Source organism: Lithobates pipiens, unplaced genomic scaffold (assembly GCF_037356315.1).
Source record: "Lithobates pipiens isolate NorthernLeopardFrog02 unplaced genomic scaffold, aLitPip1_a1.2 Scaffold_16, whole genome shotgun sequence".
NCBI classification, from domain to species: Eukaryota; Metazoa; Chordata; class Amphibia; order Anura; family Ranidae; genus Lithobates; species Lithobates pipiens.
In genome coordinates, this window is record NW_027507748.1 from 473652287 (window position 1) to 473674387 (window position 22101).

General features: G+C 37.8%; 1 protein-coding gene across 1 annotated transcript in view; it reads left to right on the top strand.

Moving 5' to 3' along the window:
- Positions 1-22101, top strand: part of PCCA (propionyl-CoA carboxylase subunit alpha) — a 1052859-nt gene that overhangs the window by 1016855 nt on the left and 13903 nt on the right. Inside the window, exon 22 of the mRNA XM_077482961.1 lies at positions 10416-10556. Coding sequence (XP_077339087.1) covers positions 10416-10556 — 141 coding nt within the window. The remainder of the gene's footprint in view (positions 1-10415; positions 10557-22101) is intronic.

The window sequence follows — 22101 nt, forward strand, 5'->3', positions numbered from 1 at the left end:
AGTCTTACTTTTTTTTTTAACTAAAAGTAAAGAGTAAATTGATACCCAACATGTCACGCTTCAAAGTTGCGCCCGCTCGTGGAATGGCGACAAACTTTTACCCTTAAAAATGTCTACAGGTTACCAGTTTTGTGTTAGAGGAGGTCTAGGGCTACAATTACTGCTCTCGCTCTAACGATCGCATACCTCCCATGTGTGGTTTTAACACAGTTTTCATATGCGGGCGCTACTCGCGTATGCATTCTCTTCTGCGCAGAAGCTCGTCGGGAGAGGGCACTTTACTTTTTTTTTTTTTTCTTCTTATTTATTTTACTTTTTATTTTGACACTGTCCTTTAAAAAAATAAAATAAAATTGGGTCACTTTTATTCCTATTACAAGGGGATGTAAACATCTGGTAAGCGACAGAGACCACCGGAGCACAACAGGAGAGGGGCTCTCTCCCGCCCTCCGATAAAAGCCACTGAAACCACGTTTATCTGAAAGAGGACCACCCGCTGAAGGAGAGGATACCGGTGTTATGGCAGCTATCTGCTGTCATAACAACCATATACGTCATCAAAGTGCTGACGTATAACGACAGTGGAGCGGTCCATAAGTAGTTAAAGTGGTTGTAAACCCTTACAACACACTTTGACCTACAGGTAAGCCTAGATTAAGGCTTACCTGTAGGTCCAAGAAATAACTCCTAAACCTACACGGTTTAGGAGATATTTGTCGAAAGACAGGCACCGCTGTCTACGGCGCATGTGCGCCTGCACGCCACGGTCAACGGCGATACACCGCCAGTGGCGGCTCCCGTGCGCATGCGCGGGAGTGACGTCATCGTGGTTTCGCCGAATGACAGCGGCGGAGCAGCGAGACCCACCGAGAAGATGGATGCGGCGGACTACAGGGGACAGCAGTGACTTTGCTGGCTCCTGTGTCAGGTAAGTGACACATAAAGGACTACTATGCGATGCATAGTAGTCCATTATGTTTTACCTTTGCAGGAAATGAAAGAGGAAGTAAACTCATCCGGGTTTACTTTCTCTTTAAAGTAGAAGTACAGCCAAAGGTCATTTGGCTGTACTTCTATGGATCACAGGAGTGCAGTTTGTTTGCACTCCTGTGACCTGTTTCCAGCAGAGCGGGCTGAAGTCCACTCTCTGCTGATGTCACAGAGCCGGTCCAGGCTTGGGCATCCTCATGACTATAGAGTCAGTATCCGCCCAGATCCCTGAACCAGCACCTGTCTTAGCCTTTCAGCAAGGCGCTGAGAGCCTGAGCCAGCCGCTCCTGCCCCTCCACAGCCCAACGCTCCAGTGAGCGAGGAGAGGGCAGAGCAGAGAGCTGTGAGAATCAAGCGATTGGCAGTGTTTGATCGCTCAGTTCTCAGTGTTAGAGGTTCCCGGTGGACACATGCAGCATCGAACCGATGCTGTATCCACTAAGGTATGTGTGAATCCAAAAAAAATAAAATAAATACTACTTTTAAAGCTCTTATTGAAACTTTAGTGTAGATCAGCTAAATACATTCCAGGTGCATCAAAACATATGGTATTCTATGTTTTACATTTCGTTTTCTTTCTAAAGCAGCCACAGCCTGAATAGAAAAGCCTGGGCCTGTTAGCAATTGCAGAGTGAGACCACTTCTCTTATTGCACAAGTATGACATAGCCCTGCTCATACACATTATAAGAAAATCAGGAAAAAAGTTCTTGTGAGGAATGATCGTATAATTTTCTGATGGTGTGTACACAACTTTCGACAGCTGATTTAGACCTTCCAAACGAAAATTCCCGAAGGGACAAATGCCAGTTTTTTCGTAAGGGAACCAAACTAACGATTTCCATTTTAATGTGTACTGTTTTCGTACGATTTTCATATGAGAAATGTGAAACGAAAGACTGCGCATGATCAAAAACAATAAACACCAAAAAAAAAGCCTTTGTTGTATGAGAATTGTTGTACTTTATTTCCTTCCTTGGTTTCGACTTGCTGTGAAACGATGAGGAAAATTGCACAATCGCTCACCCTATTTTCTTAGTGTGTACCCCACGTAAGTCAGACTTCTAGCTCTGCAATCAGCAAAGCTCATGCTTCCTGTTGATCAGAGCACTCTGGCTCTAAAGGCTCATACACACTATAAGAAAATCGGGCAAACATTTTCATCCGAGGAACAATCCTACGATTTTCTGATGGTGTCTACACAAGTTTTGACAGCCGATTCCAACCTTCTGAACGAATATTTCCGAAGGAGCAAACTTCAAAAATTTTCTCGTACAGGAACCAAACGAACGATCCTTGTTTAATGTGTACCGTTTTCATACGAATTTTGTGCGAGAAAAATCAGAAACAAAAGACTGCACATGATCAGAAAAAATAAACAACAAAAAAAAGCCTTTCTCATACGAAAATCTTTGTACCTTATTTCCTTCCTCAGTTCTGACTGGATCGTTTGCCCGATTTTCTTAGTGTGTGCCCCACTTAAGTCAGCAGAGGGGGAAGTGTCAGTCCTTTGCAAAGAGATAACTACTTCCACACACAGTCCCAATTTGCAGCATGCTGGCAGAAAAGGCTTTCTAGTGTGGCTGCTTTTAATAAAAAAAACTATAAGGATTTTTGTAACTTTAGTTGTGAGGTACCTAGAATTGACTTGGCTCATTTAAACTGACCGTTCATTGTGCCTTATGGATACAGCCAGGATGGAGTATTTTTTTTTCCCCGGCCTCTATCAGCATAGCTCTGCATAGCAGTTGAATGAGTAATTTCTACATTTGGAAATCAAAAGTTTGGACAAAAGCCTTACTATTGCGCCTCCCAAATCATATTCCAACTTAGTGCAAACTCACTGTGCAGTAATCTCTATCTGGGTCCGAGAATTTTTAATATTATAGCAGCTCGTAGAGATTAGATGATAGTCCCACAATTCTGCTGACTTTGATGATCAGGATGTTTGTGGATTGCTTTCCCTGATATTGATTGACCATGAGATTACTGTTTGAGGACCCAAACCTGTTAAGATCAACCGCATGCTGACAGTATACTTTTCATCTAATGCCCCCATAGGCACCTTACATCTTTCAAGAGACCTTATTACTAAGCTTTGACTACGTGCATTGTATACTTTTTTTATCAGTTAAAACTTTGACTAATAATGTGTTTCAATATGTTGTTTATTGTTCTTGTAATTAACAAAATGTAGGAAAACTCTTTTAAAGTATTCTTTTGTCTGCTGATCAATCCAGCCAGCCTCTCTTTATCTGAACTTTGACATCTCTACTTTCTCCTGTTAATTGTTTTCTTTTCACTGAAGAGCTTTATGGGGCAGTCAACAGCCTCGATTCTGCCAGTTGCATAACTCTCAAGAGATTGAAATATTGTCTTGAAAAGCCTGTACATACTAGTCAACATCTGATCATGTTAGTTGAGATGTTTACATCTGATCATTTGTGTAGTGGTGATTTAAAGGAGCTTATTTTACTTCATTAGGACAAGATGGTTAGTGATGAGTTCAGCATCCAGACCTTTTCCCTATGAGCACAGATATCGGTGAATTATTGGATATGCATTGAAACAAAACATTTCAAACTTTAATGTTTAAATATTTAATCCAATATCATTTAAGGTTTTTGAACTATAATTTCCTATGTGTTTATATTGCTGTAGAATGTTTTTCTTACACTGTACAGTCTTTATGTGACATAGACCTACATACAGTGAAATGACCACAAATACATTATCAAAGTCCTCAGAATATTAAAATAAAATATATTACAACTAATTCTTGTTTGCATAGTTCTAAGCCACTACTAGGAAACCCTAAATTATCATTTGATTTACAGAAATGCATATTAACAGCCTAAACTGTTTAATGTTTTAAAGAAGGCCATCATCAAGAACAAATATGCGGACCTGCAACTGTAATGCCATTCTGCAAAGTGTTTTGGCATCCAGATTAAAGTGGAAGTAAACCCATGGGTTTAAACAGTTAAAAAAAAAAAAAAGGCATGCCGGGAATGCTAACTGCACATTGGCTGTGCTCTCAGCCAAACTATCAAACCATCCAATGGCTGGTGTCATAACGAATCACATGTGCAGCACCATAGCAGTTGAAGATTAAACAGAGGCAAAGATGGCAGCTTCCTTGGCTGAAAGCGATAGGGGAGTTTATGTCCACTTTAAGTTTAGAGTTCAGCTATACAAAAGTTATGAGGTTGCCATTGCTGACCTTTCTTTTTGAGAATGTTTAATACCGTGGCTGCCATGTTGAAGCTTTAACAGTAATGCTTTTTGAGGTACGTACCTGGAAGTAAACAGAAAGGGAACACAATGACACTTATTATTTTACACTAATTTAATAGCAGTTCCAGGTTTGTGACTCAATCATATTTATACTGGACAAACCCAAGCAATTAGTTTTTTCAGAAGCCGATGAACAATGATGGTCTTTTATTTATCTAATGATCAGTGTACTTTAAAGTATTACTAAACTCAGGACTCTGCATTCACTACATCTGGTCCCCCGCAGAGCATGGATTTATTTTAGTAAATATAAACTGCTAAATACCTTCTCTTATCAGCAGTATATAGCAGTCATGTGACTTCTATCAGTGTCTGGTTAAAACTTGTAGGAAGAGTTTTCATTCTACTCTGAGTGTCCTATGAGGCTGTAGGACCCCTGGCCCTTTGGACAGTGCTGATTGGCCCTGTACTGATCACATGCAACCTCCCAAGAAAAAAAAAAAGCTGTACTCAACAAACTGAGCATGTGCAGAGTGCTTCCAAAGGCTCTGTACAGGAGATGGATTGGGGACAGTGGAAGAAGGGAGGGGGTTTAGCGAAGACAGGATTAAACAGCCTTTTTACACAATGCAGAGGATTAAGCCCTTAGGTTCCACAGTGAGTATAACAAGCATGCTTTACTGTATATGCAGATTGTTTTTACTGTTGTTGGTTTAGCAACACTTTAAATTCACTCTCAACATAGCCTTGTTCAGTATATCCAGAGACAGATAAAGCCTTGCCAAAAGCTTCAGACAGGCGTTTTGCTTAATAAGATATTCAAGTTGAATAGAATTTAGAAGAAGACCAGGGTGGATAAAAATCATGATTTTGTAAAAAAAAAAAAAAAACAGATTTTTTATTGATGATTTGAGAATGACGAAACAACTGATTACCTACACAGAGGGATCATAACAAAAGGAAATAAAGTAGAAACCTATATAAGGAGTAAGAGGAATAGGGGCGGGGGGCTAAATGGTTCAGGTAGGGTTCCCGTAGCTTGGGTGTAGATGGAGTCGGAATGTTTATCCATTACTTTGTGTACTACAATGTATTTATTTAAGCACTAAGCGGTTTCACCCAAGATTCGCCCATTGCACATAAGCTTTATTCTGGAACATAAGTGAATCTTGCAGAAAAAGTATTAATAGACCCACCCCAAAATCTTGCATACCATGCTTGGAATGCCGGTATAAAGGAAAAGTTGAAGAAAAAAACACTAGTGAGTTTAACAATATTGTATGCATGTGCATAAATTCTTCCTGGTCTACATAATAGGGGGCATGACAGGATTGTGGCCTTTGTCTATATACTTTGTGCCAAAGGATGTCTCTCTAGTATTCTCCAGGGTGGATTTGATTTAAATCAAGTCGATTTAAATCACTAATAAAAAAACTTGATTTAAATCAATTTAGATCATAATTTTTAAAGAGCAACTGTTATCTCTGTACCGCAGCAGCTGCTCCTCTGACCTGCTGTTGACTCACCGACAGTCCCATTCACTTTAATGGGGTGGCTGGTGATGCGGCAGTGACAAAACAAGGTGAGGGACGTGGCGGCAGCAATTAAGTGGTTCCCAACTAACAGGCGCTGCCATGATGGATCTGAAATGACAGGTGCTTCTTAAATGTAAGCACTTTTTCTTGCTGGTAGTTCAAATCTTTAATATTTACAAACCAAATGAAGGTTTCCTACTTAGAATAATAAGAGTAAAACAGCAATATCTGAATCGATTCATACAGTTTGTAGTGTACATAGATTTGCAAAACAATAGGATAAAGGAATATTCCTGAACTTTGTTTTATCTCATGGTTACTATGAAATTGTGTGAATGCATCAATGCAGTGTATGTTAACTCAGCTTGCAGCGCTTGGATTCATTGAATGAGTTTACCAAACATGTAAATATTGCAGAATATACAGCCTCATACTACCTAACTAGGCTTCCTTTCATGCTGAATAAACTAAATGATTAATGTGTCTTAAATAGTAAACTATCTTTAGATATATTTTTAATCCAAAAGCATTTTATTAAAATACATTTATTAAAAATCAAAAAAATCTGATTTAAATTGAAAAAATTATTGTACCAGAAAGTAATGGATCAACATTCCAGCCTATTTTTCATTGACATTTAGTACGGTCACAAGACAACTGCAAATTATTTTGCTGTAGAACACATAGGGTATTATAGAGCATCATTTATCATTTCTTTAATAGTTGTGAGCTCCATGACTGAAAAACTCTTCAAAGTCATCTATGTAACTAGGGCTTAAAATATTTTCTGCCTTTGCTTTAATCTGCAGTTTGAAACTGTGATCTGGTTTCTTACATGACTAATATGATTTAAAGCACTGTCTGATGCATGATCAAATAAATGGACCTATTTTCATTTGTTGTGGGACTTTGTAATCACGTTCTTTTAAAATATTTTTTTTTTTTTCATAATAAATTTTTATTGATAATTAAAGTGAACATGGTATACAGCCACATAATATAACACATGGAGATATCTGTAAGACTCCAGAACTTTGCTATGTAGTACAGATATTGAACAATGTCGAAATTCACTGGAGATCATACTGCATAACACAAAATCAGTAAAAAGCGGCAATACAATCAAAAGGCCCTCTAGCTCTGAAGGTACCTGCCAAAGGATTTCTCCTGTTAGAGGGGGGGGTAAGATAATAAGTAAGGTATAGCGAAAGTAAAGAAAAAGAGATGTAAAAGAGAAAGTCTGAATAAGAAACAGGGAAGGTCAGGGGGGGGGGAGAGAAAAAAAAAGAGGGGGGGGAGGGAGGGGAGGGGAGGTAGGGATGGGTGAGGGGGGAGGGCGGGAGAGGAACGGTGTGGGAGAATTATAATATAAGTGATTCTCAAATCTATGTCCATTGCCACAGCCTCAGGCGAGTACCCCATCTTTTAAAATATTATTCAAATAAAATATATTTTGCATTCTGATATATAAATTTGAGGCACTCAAAAAGCATCAGTTGATATGCTTATACTGAACAAATGTTTTTTTTTTCTTTTGGAGTGAAATAGTGCCATAATAACACTTCTATTCCTTCCCTATTACTGCCTACGTAAACAACAGAAAAAAAAATGAAGTTGCTCAAGAAGGGTTTAGTTAAGAGAGCTGCCGAAAATCTAAAAGTAAAAAATTCACTGTTCCGTGGGTTGTCCCACAGCAAAAATGCAATAGATGGTCTCGCATATTGTGGCTAGAAGACTAATGACTTCAACTCCCATGAAGCATCTGGAAGGCACAACAAAAACCTGCAATCAGTTGTTTTATATATATCTTTTCTAAAGTAAGTTTTTTTTTTTTTTTTTTTTTTGCACAGGCTTTTGAATGGCTATTTTTTGAGGGTGAAGTCAGTTTTAGCTATTGAGCTCTGTAAAAGGAATTAAAGTGAAATGGCATACCATGTAAAAAGGAGCCTAAAGTACCAGATAAAAAAGAAAAAAATATATATAACAAAAAAAATCCTTACACAATCTATTTAGGGCAGTGAAGTAGATTTAAAACATGGAGTAACAATATGTTGATTTTGTTAAGAATTTGATTTGGGTGATTTTTAAATGTGTACATATGAAATGTTTGTGAAATAATATATATAAATTATTGCCTGACTAAAAACTACTTAGAAAATATTTCTTTATGTGCTGGCCATACTGTGGGAAATATTTATAAAGTGGTAAATGCAAATTCACTGGTGAGTTGCTCTCCACATTTGCCTATATGCGATGGATTTAATGAATAATGGCTACAATGTAATTTTAACATTTGCTAACAACATATCACAAATGCTGCTGGTGGAAAATCCAAGGTGGTGGATGTGATAAGAAACAATGGACTTTTGGAAATATTCCATGTGTTTTCTATATATGTAATTTATCCTCTAGATTATTGGAATGTATTTCATTTTATGGCCATTAGTTTACAGTGTTAACAGCATTGTCTCTCCCTTTATAAATAGTTCTGAAAAAAAAATTGTATTTGTTGTTAGATTTCAATACTGCTGGGTAGACAAGTTATTGTTGCTTCTTGAAGTTGCTAAATTCAGGTTGCCATGAGTTATTGCACACCATGGCTGTTTGCATCATGATATTGAATAAATGTGTTTGCTTTAAATTTTCTAGAACTATAATATGCCTGCTGCATCTAAAAAACAACTAAGTCACTGTGGGAAAAGTCAACATAAAGGGAACAAAACATTAGCCTTTACCAACTATAATACTGAAAATAGATTACTTCTTGTCTGTTTAGTATATATTTATAGTGCTGCACTTTTACCTTCTTCAAGCGCTGTAATTTAGCCTATTGTATATATAATGTACACAAAAGGTTGTTCATTGTAACATTTAGATACTTGCTAACTTAAATGCCTAGTTTTCATTTCAAACCACAGCAATTAAAATTATCAACAAAAATGTTTACATAGCAGAGGTGTTTTTTAAGATGTAAACTGATGTAAAGGCATTCTGTTTGCCATGATTCTTGAAAATAAAAAAAAATAAAAAACACATGCATTATCATTCCAGACCAGAGTCTAATAATTATGGACTTTTTTTCCCCCCTGATATTTTACTATTTTCATAGTATAAGCTGAATCCAGACGACATACACAGATCCCAAAACTGTGCAATTTTGTGTAATTATATTCCCCCCTATAGGTTTAATGAAAGACTTTTAAGTACAATTTATCTTTGATAAATACTCCCTCTACACAGAATGTTTATTAGATTGACAGGAAAATGCACTCTGCTTGCTTTTTCCCCACCACTTCTGAGTCAGGCAAATTTTAATTGGAGCAAAAAGCTTTTATTTGAACTGTAATTTTGCTTAAGGATCATATCCTTCAGATTCTGGCAGACACTTGTATTACTTGATTGCAAAACACATACTCAAGAGAAAAAAAAATCTACGCCGAAGATGTTATTATTCACACTGTCAGATTAGTGAAATTGGACAAGCAACCTGTTATCAAATCTTAACAGCTTTACTAGAGATTAGCCATTTTCTTCTTTATAAAATTTACTGAGGTCACTGGGGAAAAAAGTTTCAAAAGTATTTATATCTTTCATATAATATAGAAAAATAAAAAATAAAACTAACAACACTATTTTAGATAGTGATACAAGAGATAGCATACTGCTTATGATGTACTATTATACATGTCCACGATATATATCGTACATAATTTTGTATCAGCATTTATCAGTATTTTACGTGCTGTGTGAAATTAATGAGGAGGATTTTGCATATGAAGTCCACATGAGTTCATAAAAATGATTACATTTCATATTAGAAATAGACGCACGAGGGTAATAAAATGTAATCTAGTTTATTAACTTAGATATTTAGAGCAGGGTGTCCCCAAAACATGCCAGCCTTTCAGATATAAAAATGCAATCAAATAAAGATCAGCATTCGACTGTATATATGTTCACTTTAAAATCCCTATTGCTATCAGTTTCCCTATTCTAGATCATGTGCCAGCTAACAATATTACGCAAAGAGATGTACTGCCATCTACTGGCGGCCTGGTCAAGTCAAAAGTTGGCTCTCAACCACACTGAAGAACAAATGTTGGGAAATAGGCATAATGAGCGTTTCACTGGGAGAAAAAGACCAGCAATGCTCAAATGTTCCAGTATAGACCAATAAGCTGGAGACATCCTAAACTAATCAATGTTCTTTCATTAACACTTGGAAACTCATTCATTTTGATTTAGAAAAAAATAACCTAGAATGGTCTTAAATCAGTGCTAGGGAAACCATACTTTTTTCTTTTAAATATAAAATATACTAGAATTTAAAAAATGTATATGTTGTTTAATATTTGAATTAATGCAATACCATGCTTTTGTGCCGTATGCATGTGAAAATTATTTCTTGAAAACCACAAAAAAAAGAAAAAGTTTCAGGGTTATATTGCTTTAACAAACAAGCTGCTGCAAAATGACATTTCCCTACTATCAAATGACTAATTCCAATATAAGTGGTTTCTGTAATAAGGTTTGTTTAGAGGATTAAAAATAAATATAGAACAGTAGAAAATACATGCCCTTGTACCAGCAGAATATGTGATTGTTTATCTTCTTATGGATATTAAATCTAATTAATTTATTTTGTTAATTCTAGTACAAACTGCAAGTGCTGCCAAAGCATGCAGCTGAGCTGAACAAGTACATGCCGGAGAAGGTGGAAGAAGATACTAGTAGCATTCTGAGATCACCAATGCCTGGAACAGTGGTTGCTGTTTCTGTTAAGCCTGGGGACATGGTAAGCAATAGCAATGCATTCTAAATAAACAATATTTTGTGACATTTAATAAGCACAGCATTTGTATGTATTTTGTTTTGTTTTATTTATCATTTGAAAAAGCATATTTTTGTTTGTTAATAATAAAAATGTATACTTAAAAAAAGGTTAGTATCTAGATGACAAAATAAGTAATGCATGATGATGGATGCCCATTGGCTGCAATACAAATTAATACAGCACACCACCTTTTATTTCTGACTTGTTTTATTGCAGATAAACATACAAATTTCCACCCCAAAATGTTTTTGTATTGTATAATATTGTGCTCCACATAGAAACATCTGTGGATTGCTGGCAAAATATGTTATGCTCGCCTTTTTCTTTCAACCGCTTTGAAATGAGAATGATGCAGATTAATGCTTGTGTCTCTTAGTTTACCTTAGGTATTTGATGTATGCATACAAATTTGTGCTCAATTCTGTTCTGTATCCTTTAACGATACTTAGCTATTTTTTTTTAACAAATTTGCTTATTTTTTATACTTTCACTGAATTTATTTACCTCACCAACAGTAGACTGAGGGACTTATTCAAAAAAGTGGCATTAATGGACCAAGTGTAGTAACCAACCAGGTATCAGTTTATTGCAGTAAGGCCATTTAAAGATGATTTGTGGGCTGCATAATGCTGTCTTTCTTACTAACTTCTTGCATTTGGAACCTCATTAGCATAGATATGGTGGGTATAGTTAAACAACATGACTCTGAATTTTATGGTACAAAGAAAACCTTTAAATGCCGATTTACTATTTTCACCTTTTTATTTTCACCTTTCACCTTAGTCATTGATGGTATATTTTCACGAACCAAAGTAAGTGCTCAAGGGATAGGGGGATAAAGATTTTTCTAATAAATTACCCCCCCCCCCCCCAAGTATTAGAATACTCTTCCAGCATACTGGAAAATAATGTTGATTAAGCACAATGTTATTACAATGTTAAAATGGTTAGCAGACCAATTATATATTGTTTTCATTGCAATATTAACAAAAAGGAATCTGTATGAAAACATCAATTACTTGTACGTTGTCATTGAGAAACGATTGCATGTTTAATTGTTAGCACTGAAACACTTTTTATATATTAAATACATTTTCAGACAATATTAACTTTATAATTTGAAACCCACCAATACTATTGAGCTATATCAAATACATAACACTACCTATGTGGGAGTCTGTTGAACATTCTCTTTTTTCAGTTTTCTGATCCTTTAAAATAACTACTTGTTCTGTATTCTGAGCCATGTGACTCATATGCAAGCTCATCTAGTTCTGCCCAATTTTAAATATTTTATTAATAGTATGTCTTTTATTTAAATAGTGAATTACAAATGTACATATGGCACAGAACATTTTAAGTGAAGAAAAAGGATACATGAAAATGAAAATAATAATAAAAAAGTTGAAATATATCAAAGGTTTCAGCAAGGTACAGGAGGAAAGGCAGAGGTCACCTTCTGAAACTAGAGGGTGGGAGGCTCTCGGGAAATGTGAGGAAGTACTTCAAGGGAAGGGTGATGAATTCATGCTATTTACAGTGAGAGAATTGAAATATGCTCTGAACAGACATAAAGCCATCCTAAAAGACTGAGGAACTAAAGGATATGAAATGCTCTGAATTTTCACAGCAGCCTAGGTGGGCCTCTTACATCTGTACTTTTCTATTGTCTCACAGTTTTGTATTCTAGGTCATAGGCAGAATATCATCATGTTAACATTTTTACGGTAGGAAAGTCTTTCCAGTCACATAAAGTTCAGTTTATGTGGAAGTGTGAAGAATTACATTTATCAAACATTAAGGATCATTGTTACTGGTGGATATTTTCTTTCACCAAATCTTTGCCCTCTTAATAAACATATGCTTTGTTCTCTTTAGTTTGCTGCTTCAAATTTAAATTGAAAAATATTCTTTAATACAGATGTAGAAGTTAAAATGTAACCAGTAATGGGCCACTATTACAAATAGTTTTTATGCTTTATTAAGTGTAATTATAAAATATAGCTTTTTCACTGTACAGCAGTTACAACCACCTAAATACATAAAATACAATAAAAAAGTCATTATTTTTAGAGTTTGCATATTTTAATGTTTTGTAACATAACTTCCGAAAGGATATTTATTCATAAAACCCACCATAGATGAAACTTTTTTTATATATCTATGTGTTTACTGACTTCCATTGATTTGTTCATTATAAATTACAGTTTGTTTTATTTTTTATTTCAAGTCAATGGTTTTGTCAAGTTGTAAAAAACAAATATGCAACAAAACCCGATGTTAAGGCTGTCAGATGGAAAAATTAGGGCAAGTAAATATAGTTGGTAGATTGTAACAAAATGTATTTGAGTCAGCTAACCTGAAACATTCGCTGAAGTCATTTGGGAGGAATATTTAAAAAGCCCAGCCTTGGCATGCAAATGAAAACACCACACCTCCTTATTCACTGTGGGATATTTACATTTTTTTTTTTCTTTATTTCATACAAGAACCACTTTTCTCTCTTTTGTAAAGAGTATTTGCAATTGTGATAGAAAATGTAATTTTCTTGATATCAAGGTGTCACTATCATGTTAACTAAAAATGTAAGTTTAAATATTTCTTCTTTATACATTTCCTAAGAAGAGACTAGAAAGCAGACTGTAAAGAATTGATTCACCTTATCACACATTGTGTGAAACCCATTTTTTCTGCTTACAGACAGTAGGAGATTTAAACAGTCAGCATGCCTGAGTGCAGCAGAACAGAATGCTTTTGAATTGTTGGTACGTTTAAGGCAGTGGTCTCCAAGTCGTTCATGGTCTTTAATATCGATTTAATGAAGGCGCACAGTGCATCCAATCAGTGGACTGGAAGCTGAGGGTGTACTTCTGTCTAGGCTGACTATGGGCTAAAAAAAATAATCGATAGTTAAAAACTTTCCCCAAAGGAGTTTCTTACAAAGTTTACATTCTACTGGAAATCAATTTATCATATGCATGTAATCAGTTTTTCTTCCATTATGGCATTCATGATTGTCATTAATTGTAAATTTACTTATGTTGGCCATACACATGGTATTTCGCTAGCAGTTTACACAGCTTTCAACTAGGTTTTGTTAGCATATACAAATAGATCAAGGCATCCTACCACCAGCAATTTCTTCATTTATGTAGCAGGGATGTTAGCTTGACCCATTTATTTGTGTTTGCGAAAGTGGTCTAAATTGCTAGGAAATCCACTTATATGTATGACCAACTTTAAAATCTTTCAGCAAGCCTTTCTAAAAAATACAAATACACAGAGACTAAAGCAAGCCATAGACGATACAATTGTCTTTGGTTAAAGGAAAGAAAATTGCTTTATTTCCCCATCAACACAGTGAGTGTTCCCTCCTGCAGCGCTATTGTGCTCTGCCAGTGGGAAGCCTTCCCCGCCTGGCAGATCACCACGATAACTGCTGGCAGCTATAGCTGCAGACAGGAACCACATGCAAAAGATCGGACAGGCTGGTCATACTGAAGTTGATCGATGGATTGACTTCAGTCTGCCAGGTTCAGTACAACCAGCCTGCCCATATAGGAATTAAATGTCACCCAGTCCCTGCTGAACCTGATGAGATTTTATTTATCTATGTCCAGCTAAAGGCTAACGTAGTTTAAAAAGTAAGGCTGCAAAATAATTGATAATAGTGTCTTTGCGCTGATGTTGATCATTGCTATAGTCTACTTTTTTCATGTTCTTTAGATGAATGAAAGAGTTATTAAGTTCTATGTCCTATCCTGGAATACACGAATAGTGTAGAGACCAATTATTTCTAGGTTACTTCATTTGTGCATAGCTCAGACAAGTGTGTTGTAGTGCCATAGATTTAGGGCTGTGCACTAAATTTACGTGTGAGATTCTCTCAACAGAATTTTTATCGTCGTTGGCACCAAGGAGAAGCTTTAAGTCTACCCTGTTTTTATTTAGAGTTTTGTGTGGATCATAGATCTATTAGCCTCTAGATATACCATCACTTTAGAACTTAAACTCTGATTGGGTGTGTTTGTGTGTTGGTATCGGTTATCTGTGTTGTCAGTAGTTAATGTGAAAGACTGAAAGCTTATGATTACTGAGCTTGAACTTGAATTTTATCATACACAAACAGATTTGAAATGTTCAAAGCCATAGGCAAACAGAGATGAGGTGAGTCAGATTGTCTGCCAGAACATCTTTCTCTGAAAGATCTTTCCAAAACAATTGTATGGTGGTTGTTTCAGCCCAACATGCACACATATAAACTGAGCAGAACCCTTGGCACTGGTGTTATCTTTAGAGAACAAAGCTTTTGGGGGGGGGGGGGGGGGATCTAACAAATTTGCTAAATATCAAATCATTTGGTATAATTGGCTGCACTTACAGAGCCTGAGCACCTCTCCTATGGGCCACATGCAGCAAATAAACCACCACAGCTCCAAACAAGAGTAACAAAACTCACATTAAAACCATGCACACCAAATAGCAATTCAGAGATGAGACCGAAGGATTTAGAATCCAACTCAACTCTAGCAATCATGTCTAGTAAAACATAACTTTTGTTTATGTTGCAAAATATATTAAAATTAAGATTCATTACTTTACAGATTTAAAATCACTTGGAAGTCTGTTGCATTACATTTCTAGATATTACCGTATATACTCGAGTATAAGCCGAGATTTTCAGCCTCTTTTTTGAGGCTGAAAGTGCCCCCCTCGGCTTATACTCGAGTCATCGCTGTCTGCCCGCTCGATCAGCGTGTCGAGCAGACAGACAGCGGCCATTCTGATTCAAAAGCCGCGCCTCCGGCTCCGCCTTCGCCTGTGATAGGCGGAACACTGAATTTCCCAGCAGCCTGTGTTCCGCCTATCACGGACGTCGTATCATCCTCGTACTACGGACGAGGATGATACGACGTCTGTGATAGGCGGAACACAGGCTGCTGGGAAATTCAGTGTTCCGCCTATCACAGGCGAAGGAGGAGGCGCGGCTTTTGAATTTTACAATGGCCGCCGACGAAGAGGGCACGGGACGGAGGCAAGGCAAGGCACGGGACGGGACGGGACGGGACGAAGGCAAGGCACGACACGGGACGGAGGCTCGGGACAAAGGCTCGGGACACAGGTAGGCTGGACACACACACACACACACACACACACACACACACGGATGGATGGATGGATACACACACACACAGGGATGGATGGATGGATGGAGACACACACACACAGGGATGGATGGATGGATGGAGACACACACACACAGGGATGGATGGATGGATGGATGGAGACACACACACACAGGGATGGATGGATGGATGGATGGATGGAGACACACACACACAGGGATGGATGGATGGATGGACACACACAGGGATGGATGGACGGACACACAGGGATGGACGGACACACAGGGATGGACGGACACACAGGGATGGACGGACACACAGGGACGGACGGACACACAGGGATGGACGGACACACACACAGGGATGGACAGGCATGTCTCACCCTCGGCTTATACACGAGTCAATAAGTTTGCCAGTTTTTTTGGGGGTAAATTGGGGGCCTCGGCTTATATTCGGGTCGGCCTATACTCGAGTATATACGGTATATAATTTAAATACATTTAGATGTAAATAGTTGTAATAGTTGTGGCAAATTTTGCATCCTTTGGTTTCACATGTGGCTTGCCATTTAGTTTGCAGAACGCATTACCATGCTTTGACTGAAGTTATAATGAAGCTAACTATGACTTGCATAAAATACCTAAATTAATATTTATTAAGAGGTATATCTGCTTTATTTACATGGGCTTTAGCTTGTACAAAAAGCATTGTGTGTACAGCAAGTTTTACAAAGAATTTGAAAACCTTTCAAGCACAGTGCACATGAACTGAAAATCAGTTGATGCCCGCTATTTTTTTTGTTTTGCTTTTGTACACGTGTATTGAACAGAAGCCAGTCTAATGGTCTTACTGGAAAACGAGCATTCGATCAGCACTTGCAACTAATGGCTGCAAGCACTGATCCATGCATTTGGGCGGGGGGGGGTCCAATGTCTCAGTATAAGGGATCCTTGCATCATGCATCAATGTGTTGATGCTAGGATCAGTCAGTTCTTTGTTTTTTGTTTTGTTTTTTTCCTTCAGGCCTCTTTCCAAAAACTGAATGTGTTTGATCAGCTTTAGATAGATAGATTCAAGCACCTTTAGCTCCAGTTCGTAGATGTTTAACAGAGATATTGAAGGAAACCACATGTCATGGATCTGCAGTAATTTTTGTCAGCTTACCTCTTCATGTGTTCAGCTTAGAGACCAGCCACCCTTCACCTGGCTGATTAAGTAATCTTGCCTCAAAGCATGGCTCCACCCCAGGCCTGATCAAGAAACACTATATTAACCTGTGCACTGCAAGCCAGCCCTGCTAATGAGTCTTGTGTGTTTGTCTTCTGTGTGCTCCTTGCTGTGTGTTATACATCTGATTCTAGTTCCGATCTTGGCTTGCTCTTGACTGTCCTTGTCTGCTTCTTATCTCGACCTTGGTGTGTTCTTTGACTATCCTTACCTGCTTGTTGCATCGGCCTTTGGCATTCTCCTAACTATGGTTTGTTGTCACAGTCTGCTGCTTCTTCTCCTACCTTCCTTTAGTCTACTGTGAGCTGGGAGGCCTTGGGGATCGCGACCTGGAGCCAGACTGCAGTAAATTCTTCCCCACCACTAGGGGCCTCTGGTGAACACCTGGGAAATCTCAAGCTGCTGCTCCCAGTGTGATCCGTGTTGGTGCTCCAGAATACCTGCTCTCCTGAATCACCTAGAACTCCATCAGCAGCAGTCAGCCGTAAGGTCCACTACCTTGCAGTGCACTTTTGACCCCAATGGGGTGCATCTGTCACCTGGACTCAGGTGACCTGACACCACAGTACATTTACTGTTGAGGCCACTCACAGCACACATGTAACATATTATAGCTTTGGGTCAATCACAGCCCACAATAGTAATCACAGCTGTTATAAATATAACCCATTCATGACAGTTCAAAACATTGTTATTGCATTGATCATCAATGTACAAAATCAGCAGGGGATAAAATACTTTTCTTCCTCAGTGTACATTTGCCCACTGACAAAGAAATGATCAGTCTATAATTTTAATGGTATGTTTATTTTAACAACGAGAGACAGAATAACAACAAAAATATCCAGAAAAACGTATTTCACTCATTAAAACGCAAATCAATTTATAACGTTTTTAATATAAGTATTTGACCCCTTCGCAAACATGACTTGGTGGTAAAACCCTTGTTGGCAATCACAGGTGTCAGACGTTTCTTGTAGTTGGCCACCAGGTTTCCACAATTCTCAGGAGGGATTTTGTCCCACACCTCTTTGCAGATCCTCTCTGAGTCATTAAAGTTTTGAGGCTGATGGTAACTCAAACCTTCAGCTCCTTTCACATATTTTCTATGGTATTAAGGTCTGGAGACTGGCTAGGCCACTCCAGGACCTTAATGTGCTTCTGCTTGAGGCCACTCTTTTGTTGCATTGGCCATGTGTTCTGGGTCATTGTCATGCTGGAAGACCCATCCACGACCCATTTTCAATGGCCTGACTGAGGGAAGGAGGTTCTCACCCAAGATTTGACAGTACATGGGCCTCATCCATAGTCCCTTTGATGCAGTGAAATTTTCTTGTCACCTTAGCAGAAAAACACTCCCAATGCATAATGTTTCCACTTCCATGTTTGACAGTTGGGATGATGTTCTTGGGGTCATAGGCAGCATTCCTCCTCAAAACACGGCGAGTTGAGTTGATGCCATAGAACTTGATTTTGGTCTCTTCTGACCACAACACTTTCACGCAGTTCTATGAATCATTCAGATGTTCATTAGGAAACTTCAGCCGGGCCTGTACATGTGCTTTGAGCGGGGGGGACCTTGCGGGTGCTGCAGGATTTTAGTCCTTTGCGTTGTATTGTGGAACCAATTGTTTTCTTAATGACTATGGTCCCGCTGCCTTCAGATCATTGACAACATTTTTTTGTGTAGTTCTGGGCTGATTCCTCACCGTTATTATAATCATTAAAACTCCATGAGGTGAGATCTTGCATGGAGCCCCAGACCGAGGAGATTGACAGTTTTTTTGTGTTTCTTCCATTTGCCAATTGCAGCAACTGTTGTCACCCTCTCAACAAGCTGCTTGGAGATGGTCTTGTAGCCCATTCCAGCCTTGTATAGATCTACAATATTGTCCCTGTCCTTGGACAACTCTTTGGCCTTGGTCATGGTGGAGAGATTGGATTCCGAATGCTTCTGGGGACAGGTGTCTTTTATACAGGTAGCAAGCTGAGATTAGGAACACTCCATTTAAAGTGGAGGGCCACCCTGAAAACAAAAAAAAATATTAAAAATTACAAAAAAAAATAAAAAATGAAAAAAAATTTTTTTTTTACTTACCAGAAATGCCTGTTGCTAGGCACTTTCTCCTAATCTTCCTCTTCCTCCTCCGCGGAGATCTTCTGTCTTCGTCGCGGCGTCTTCTGGGTAATGGGTCGCGCTGTGTTCTGGGAACTGTGTGTTCCAGAACACAGCGCGTCCCATTCAGAAAGCGCTGCGGGACTCGCGCATGCGCAGTAGCTGCGGGACTCGCGCATGCGCAGTAGGAAACGGGCAGTGAAGCCATAAGACTCCACTGCCTGTTTCCCTTACAAGGAATGGCGGCGCCGGGACCCAAGAGCCGAGGGACGGGTCGGCCGACATCGCGGGCGCCCTGGACAGGTGAGTGTGTTGATTAAGTCAGCAGCTGCAGTGTTTGCAGCTGCTGACTTTTTTTTTTTTTCGTATAACCGGCCCTCCTCTTTAAGAGAGTGCTCCTAATCTCAGCTCGTTACCTGTATAGAAGACACCTGGGAGACAGAAATTTTGCTGATTGATAGGGGATCAAATACTTATTTCACTCATTAAAATGCAAATCGGTTTATAATTTTTTTTAAATGTTTTTCTGGATATTTTTGTTGTTGTTCTGTCTCTCACTGTTGAAATAAAATAAAAATAAAAATTATAGACTGATCATTTCTTTGTCAGTGGACAAACGTACAAAATCAGCAGGGGATCAAATACTTTTTTCCCCTCACTGTAACCACAAACAAAATGTAAAAAAATAAAAATAAAATCCCAGATTAGTCACTATGGTGATACTGAACTACTCTAATGAAGGTATGTTAAAAAAGAAAACTTCTAAAACAATGTTTAAAAAAAAATATTTTTGTTTCTTTTTATAAACATATTGTCACTGGTCAGTATCCCTGATCACCACTACACCAGCTATATGATTATGCTGTACTGCATTGGTGACAGTATGTGAAAAATTTCTTAATTTTACAAAAAAAATTAACACTTCAGAATCTCACCATACCTCTTACTAAATACCTCAGACTGTCTACTTTCCAAAAAGGGGTAAGTTGTGGGGTATTTGTACTGTCCTGGCATTTTAAGGACTTCAAGAAATGAGACAATCAGTACATGACGACTGATCAATTTCCAAATGTATATACAATAGTTTGTAGACGCTATAACTTTCACACAAACCAATTAATATACACCTATTGGGATTTTCTGTTACTAGGTACATGTAGAAGAATACATTTTGGCCTACATTTTTGCAGAAATTTGATTTTATTGGATATGTTTTATAACAGAAAGTAGAAAATATTGTTTGGGTTTTTTTTTTTATATAGCAATAAAAAATTCTATAAATTTAATTTGCATACAGTGTTGCATGGCCGCACAATTGGCAGTTAAAGTATCACAGTGCTGAATAGAAAAAAACAGCCCGGTCAAGAAAGGGGTAAATCCTTCCAGAGGTCAAGTGGTTAAATAAGCTGCTAACAGGCTGAATTCAGCTAGCACCTTGTTTAAAGCGAAAGCTAGCACTTCCATTTAGATTGGTTTTGAACATTCTTGCACTAAAGATGAAAGTTAGTTTTAGGCCTAGTTTACACTTGTGGCTGGTGGGCAGAAAAAATAGCAGGTTTAGTTGCAGGTTGATGTCACCTTCTAACTTAATCAAGTGAATGGGGCCGCACCACAACCACCGCGCACTGCATGTGTTTATGGTGCAGGCTTACAAGGTTAAAACAGGTGGTAATATTGTGTTATCTTGCCTCCCAGTCACTTGTCAAACGCCCTCTGAGAAGTGATCCGCCGCAGATCCCTTTTCAGATGCACAGCAAAGGCTCATCCTTTTCTCTCTCTATATGACACAGTAGTAGGAGTCAATGAACTGTGGAGCCGTACATTTTTCTTAGGACTTAGAATGGCTTCAAGACTGTCATCCTGACCATTACTGGTGGGGCTAATAACAGCAAGTGCAGTTGTACTAAATTGAATTCTTGGGCACAGTCTTCAAGGTAGTCCTGAAGATAAAGTAAGCTTTTTTTTTTTTTTTTTTTTGCTTTTTTTTTTTTTTCATTATTATTTGTGGCAGGTCATAATAAGGAAATAGCGTTTTACAAAATGGTGCTGAATATAAATTATGCTATATCTATATATTATTTTTTTTTTATTTGTGGCAGGTGAAGATAGATTTACACAGGTCTTGATTGATCCCTTACATAATTTTTTTTTCTACCTGTAAATTTAATTGTATGTTTTATAAAGTGTTCGTATTTTAGGGCACACTCATTTCTTCTTTTACTCGTTTTTTTTTTTTTTTTTTAACAGATTGGTTTATACATATTTCATATGGTACAGCTGGTGTTGGTAAAAGAAGCCCTTGTTATCTTGAAGGCTTGGTACATTGTAGACTGCAGATACTAAGTTGGGCATTCAGGCCTTCTTTTCTAATCTCTAGTCATATTGAGTGTTTCTGTCCAAGTTTTCATCTTATAGATCTGTATTTTTGCCTGTGCTACCAAGTAACACAAAGTGACAGCTGCTTTCTAATCCTGTTAGCAGCCATCTTAATCGAATGTCATGACAAATCTTGTCCTCCCACCTACTCCATTTGAGCTGTAGAATTGTGTTCAGAAACATGTTTAGAGGAGACACAGACAACATGTATTGAGCAGACATTGACATCCAATTATTTTTGGATTTGTGGGTTTTTCTATATAGTAAACCAGTTTTACTTCCCAGAAAAAGATATCAATGAAAATTTTTTTTTTTGTGTGTGTATTTACAGATGCAATCTCAGCATAATACTCAGCATAGTATCATTTATGATTCCAACATCACATTTGGAAGTTGTAATTGTAGTTTAAATATAAAGAAGAAGCAGATTCATTTTTGGTCAGTTGTGACTGCTTGTTTCTAGGCAACAGTCTATAATTCATAAAAGCCTGAACAGGTGGATGCAGATAGGAGGCCTTGCAGGATATCTCCTCGATTCTAGCACAAAATAATCTAACTCGCATGGTGATAGCTTGGAAGAAAAAAAGCATCTGAAACAGAATTATAAGCAAAATAATCAGCGACTAGGGGATCTTAACCCAGATATAATTCGGACGTAATA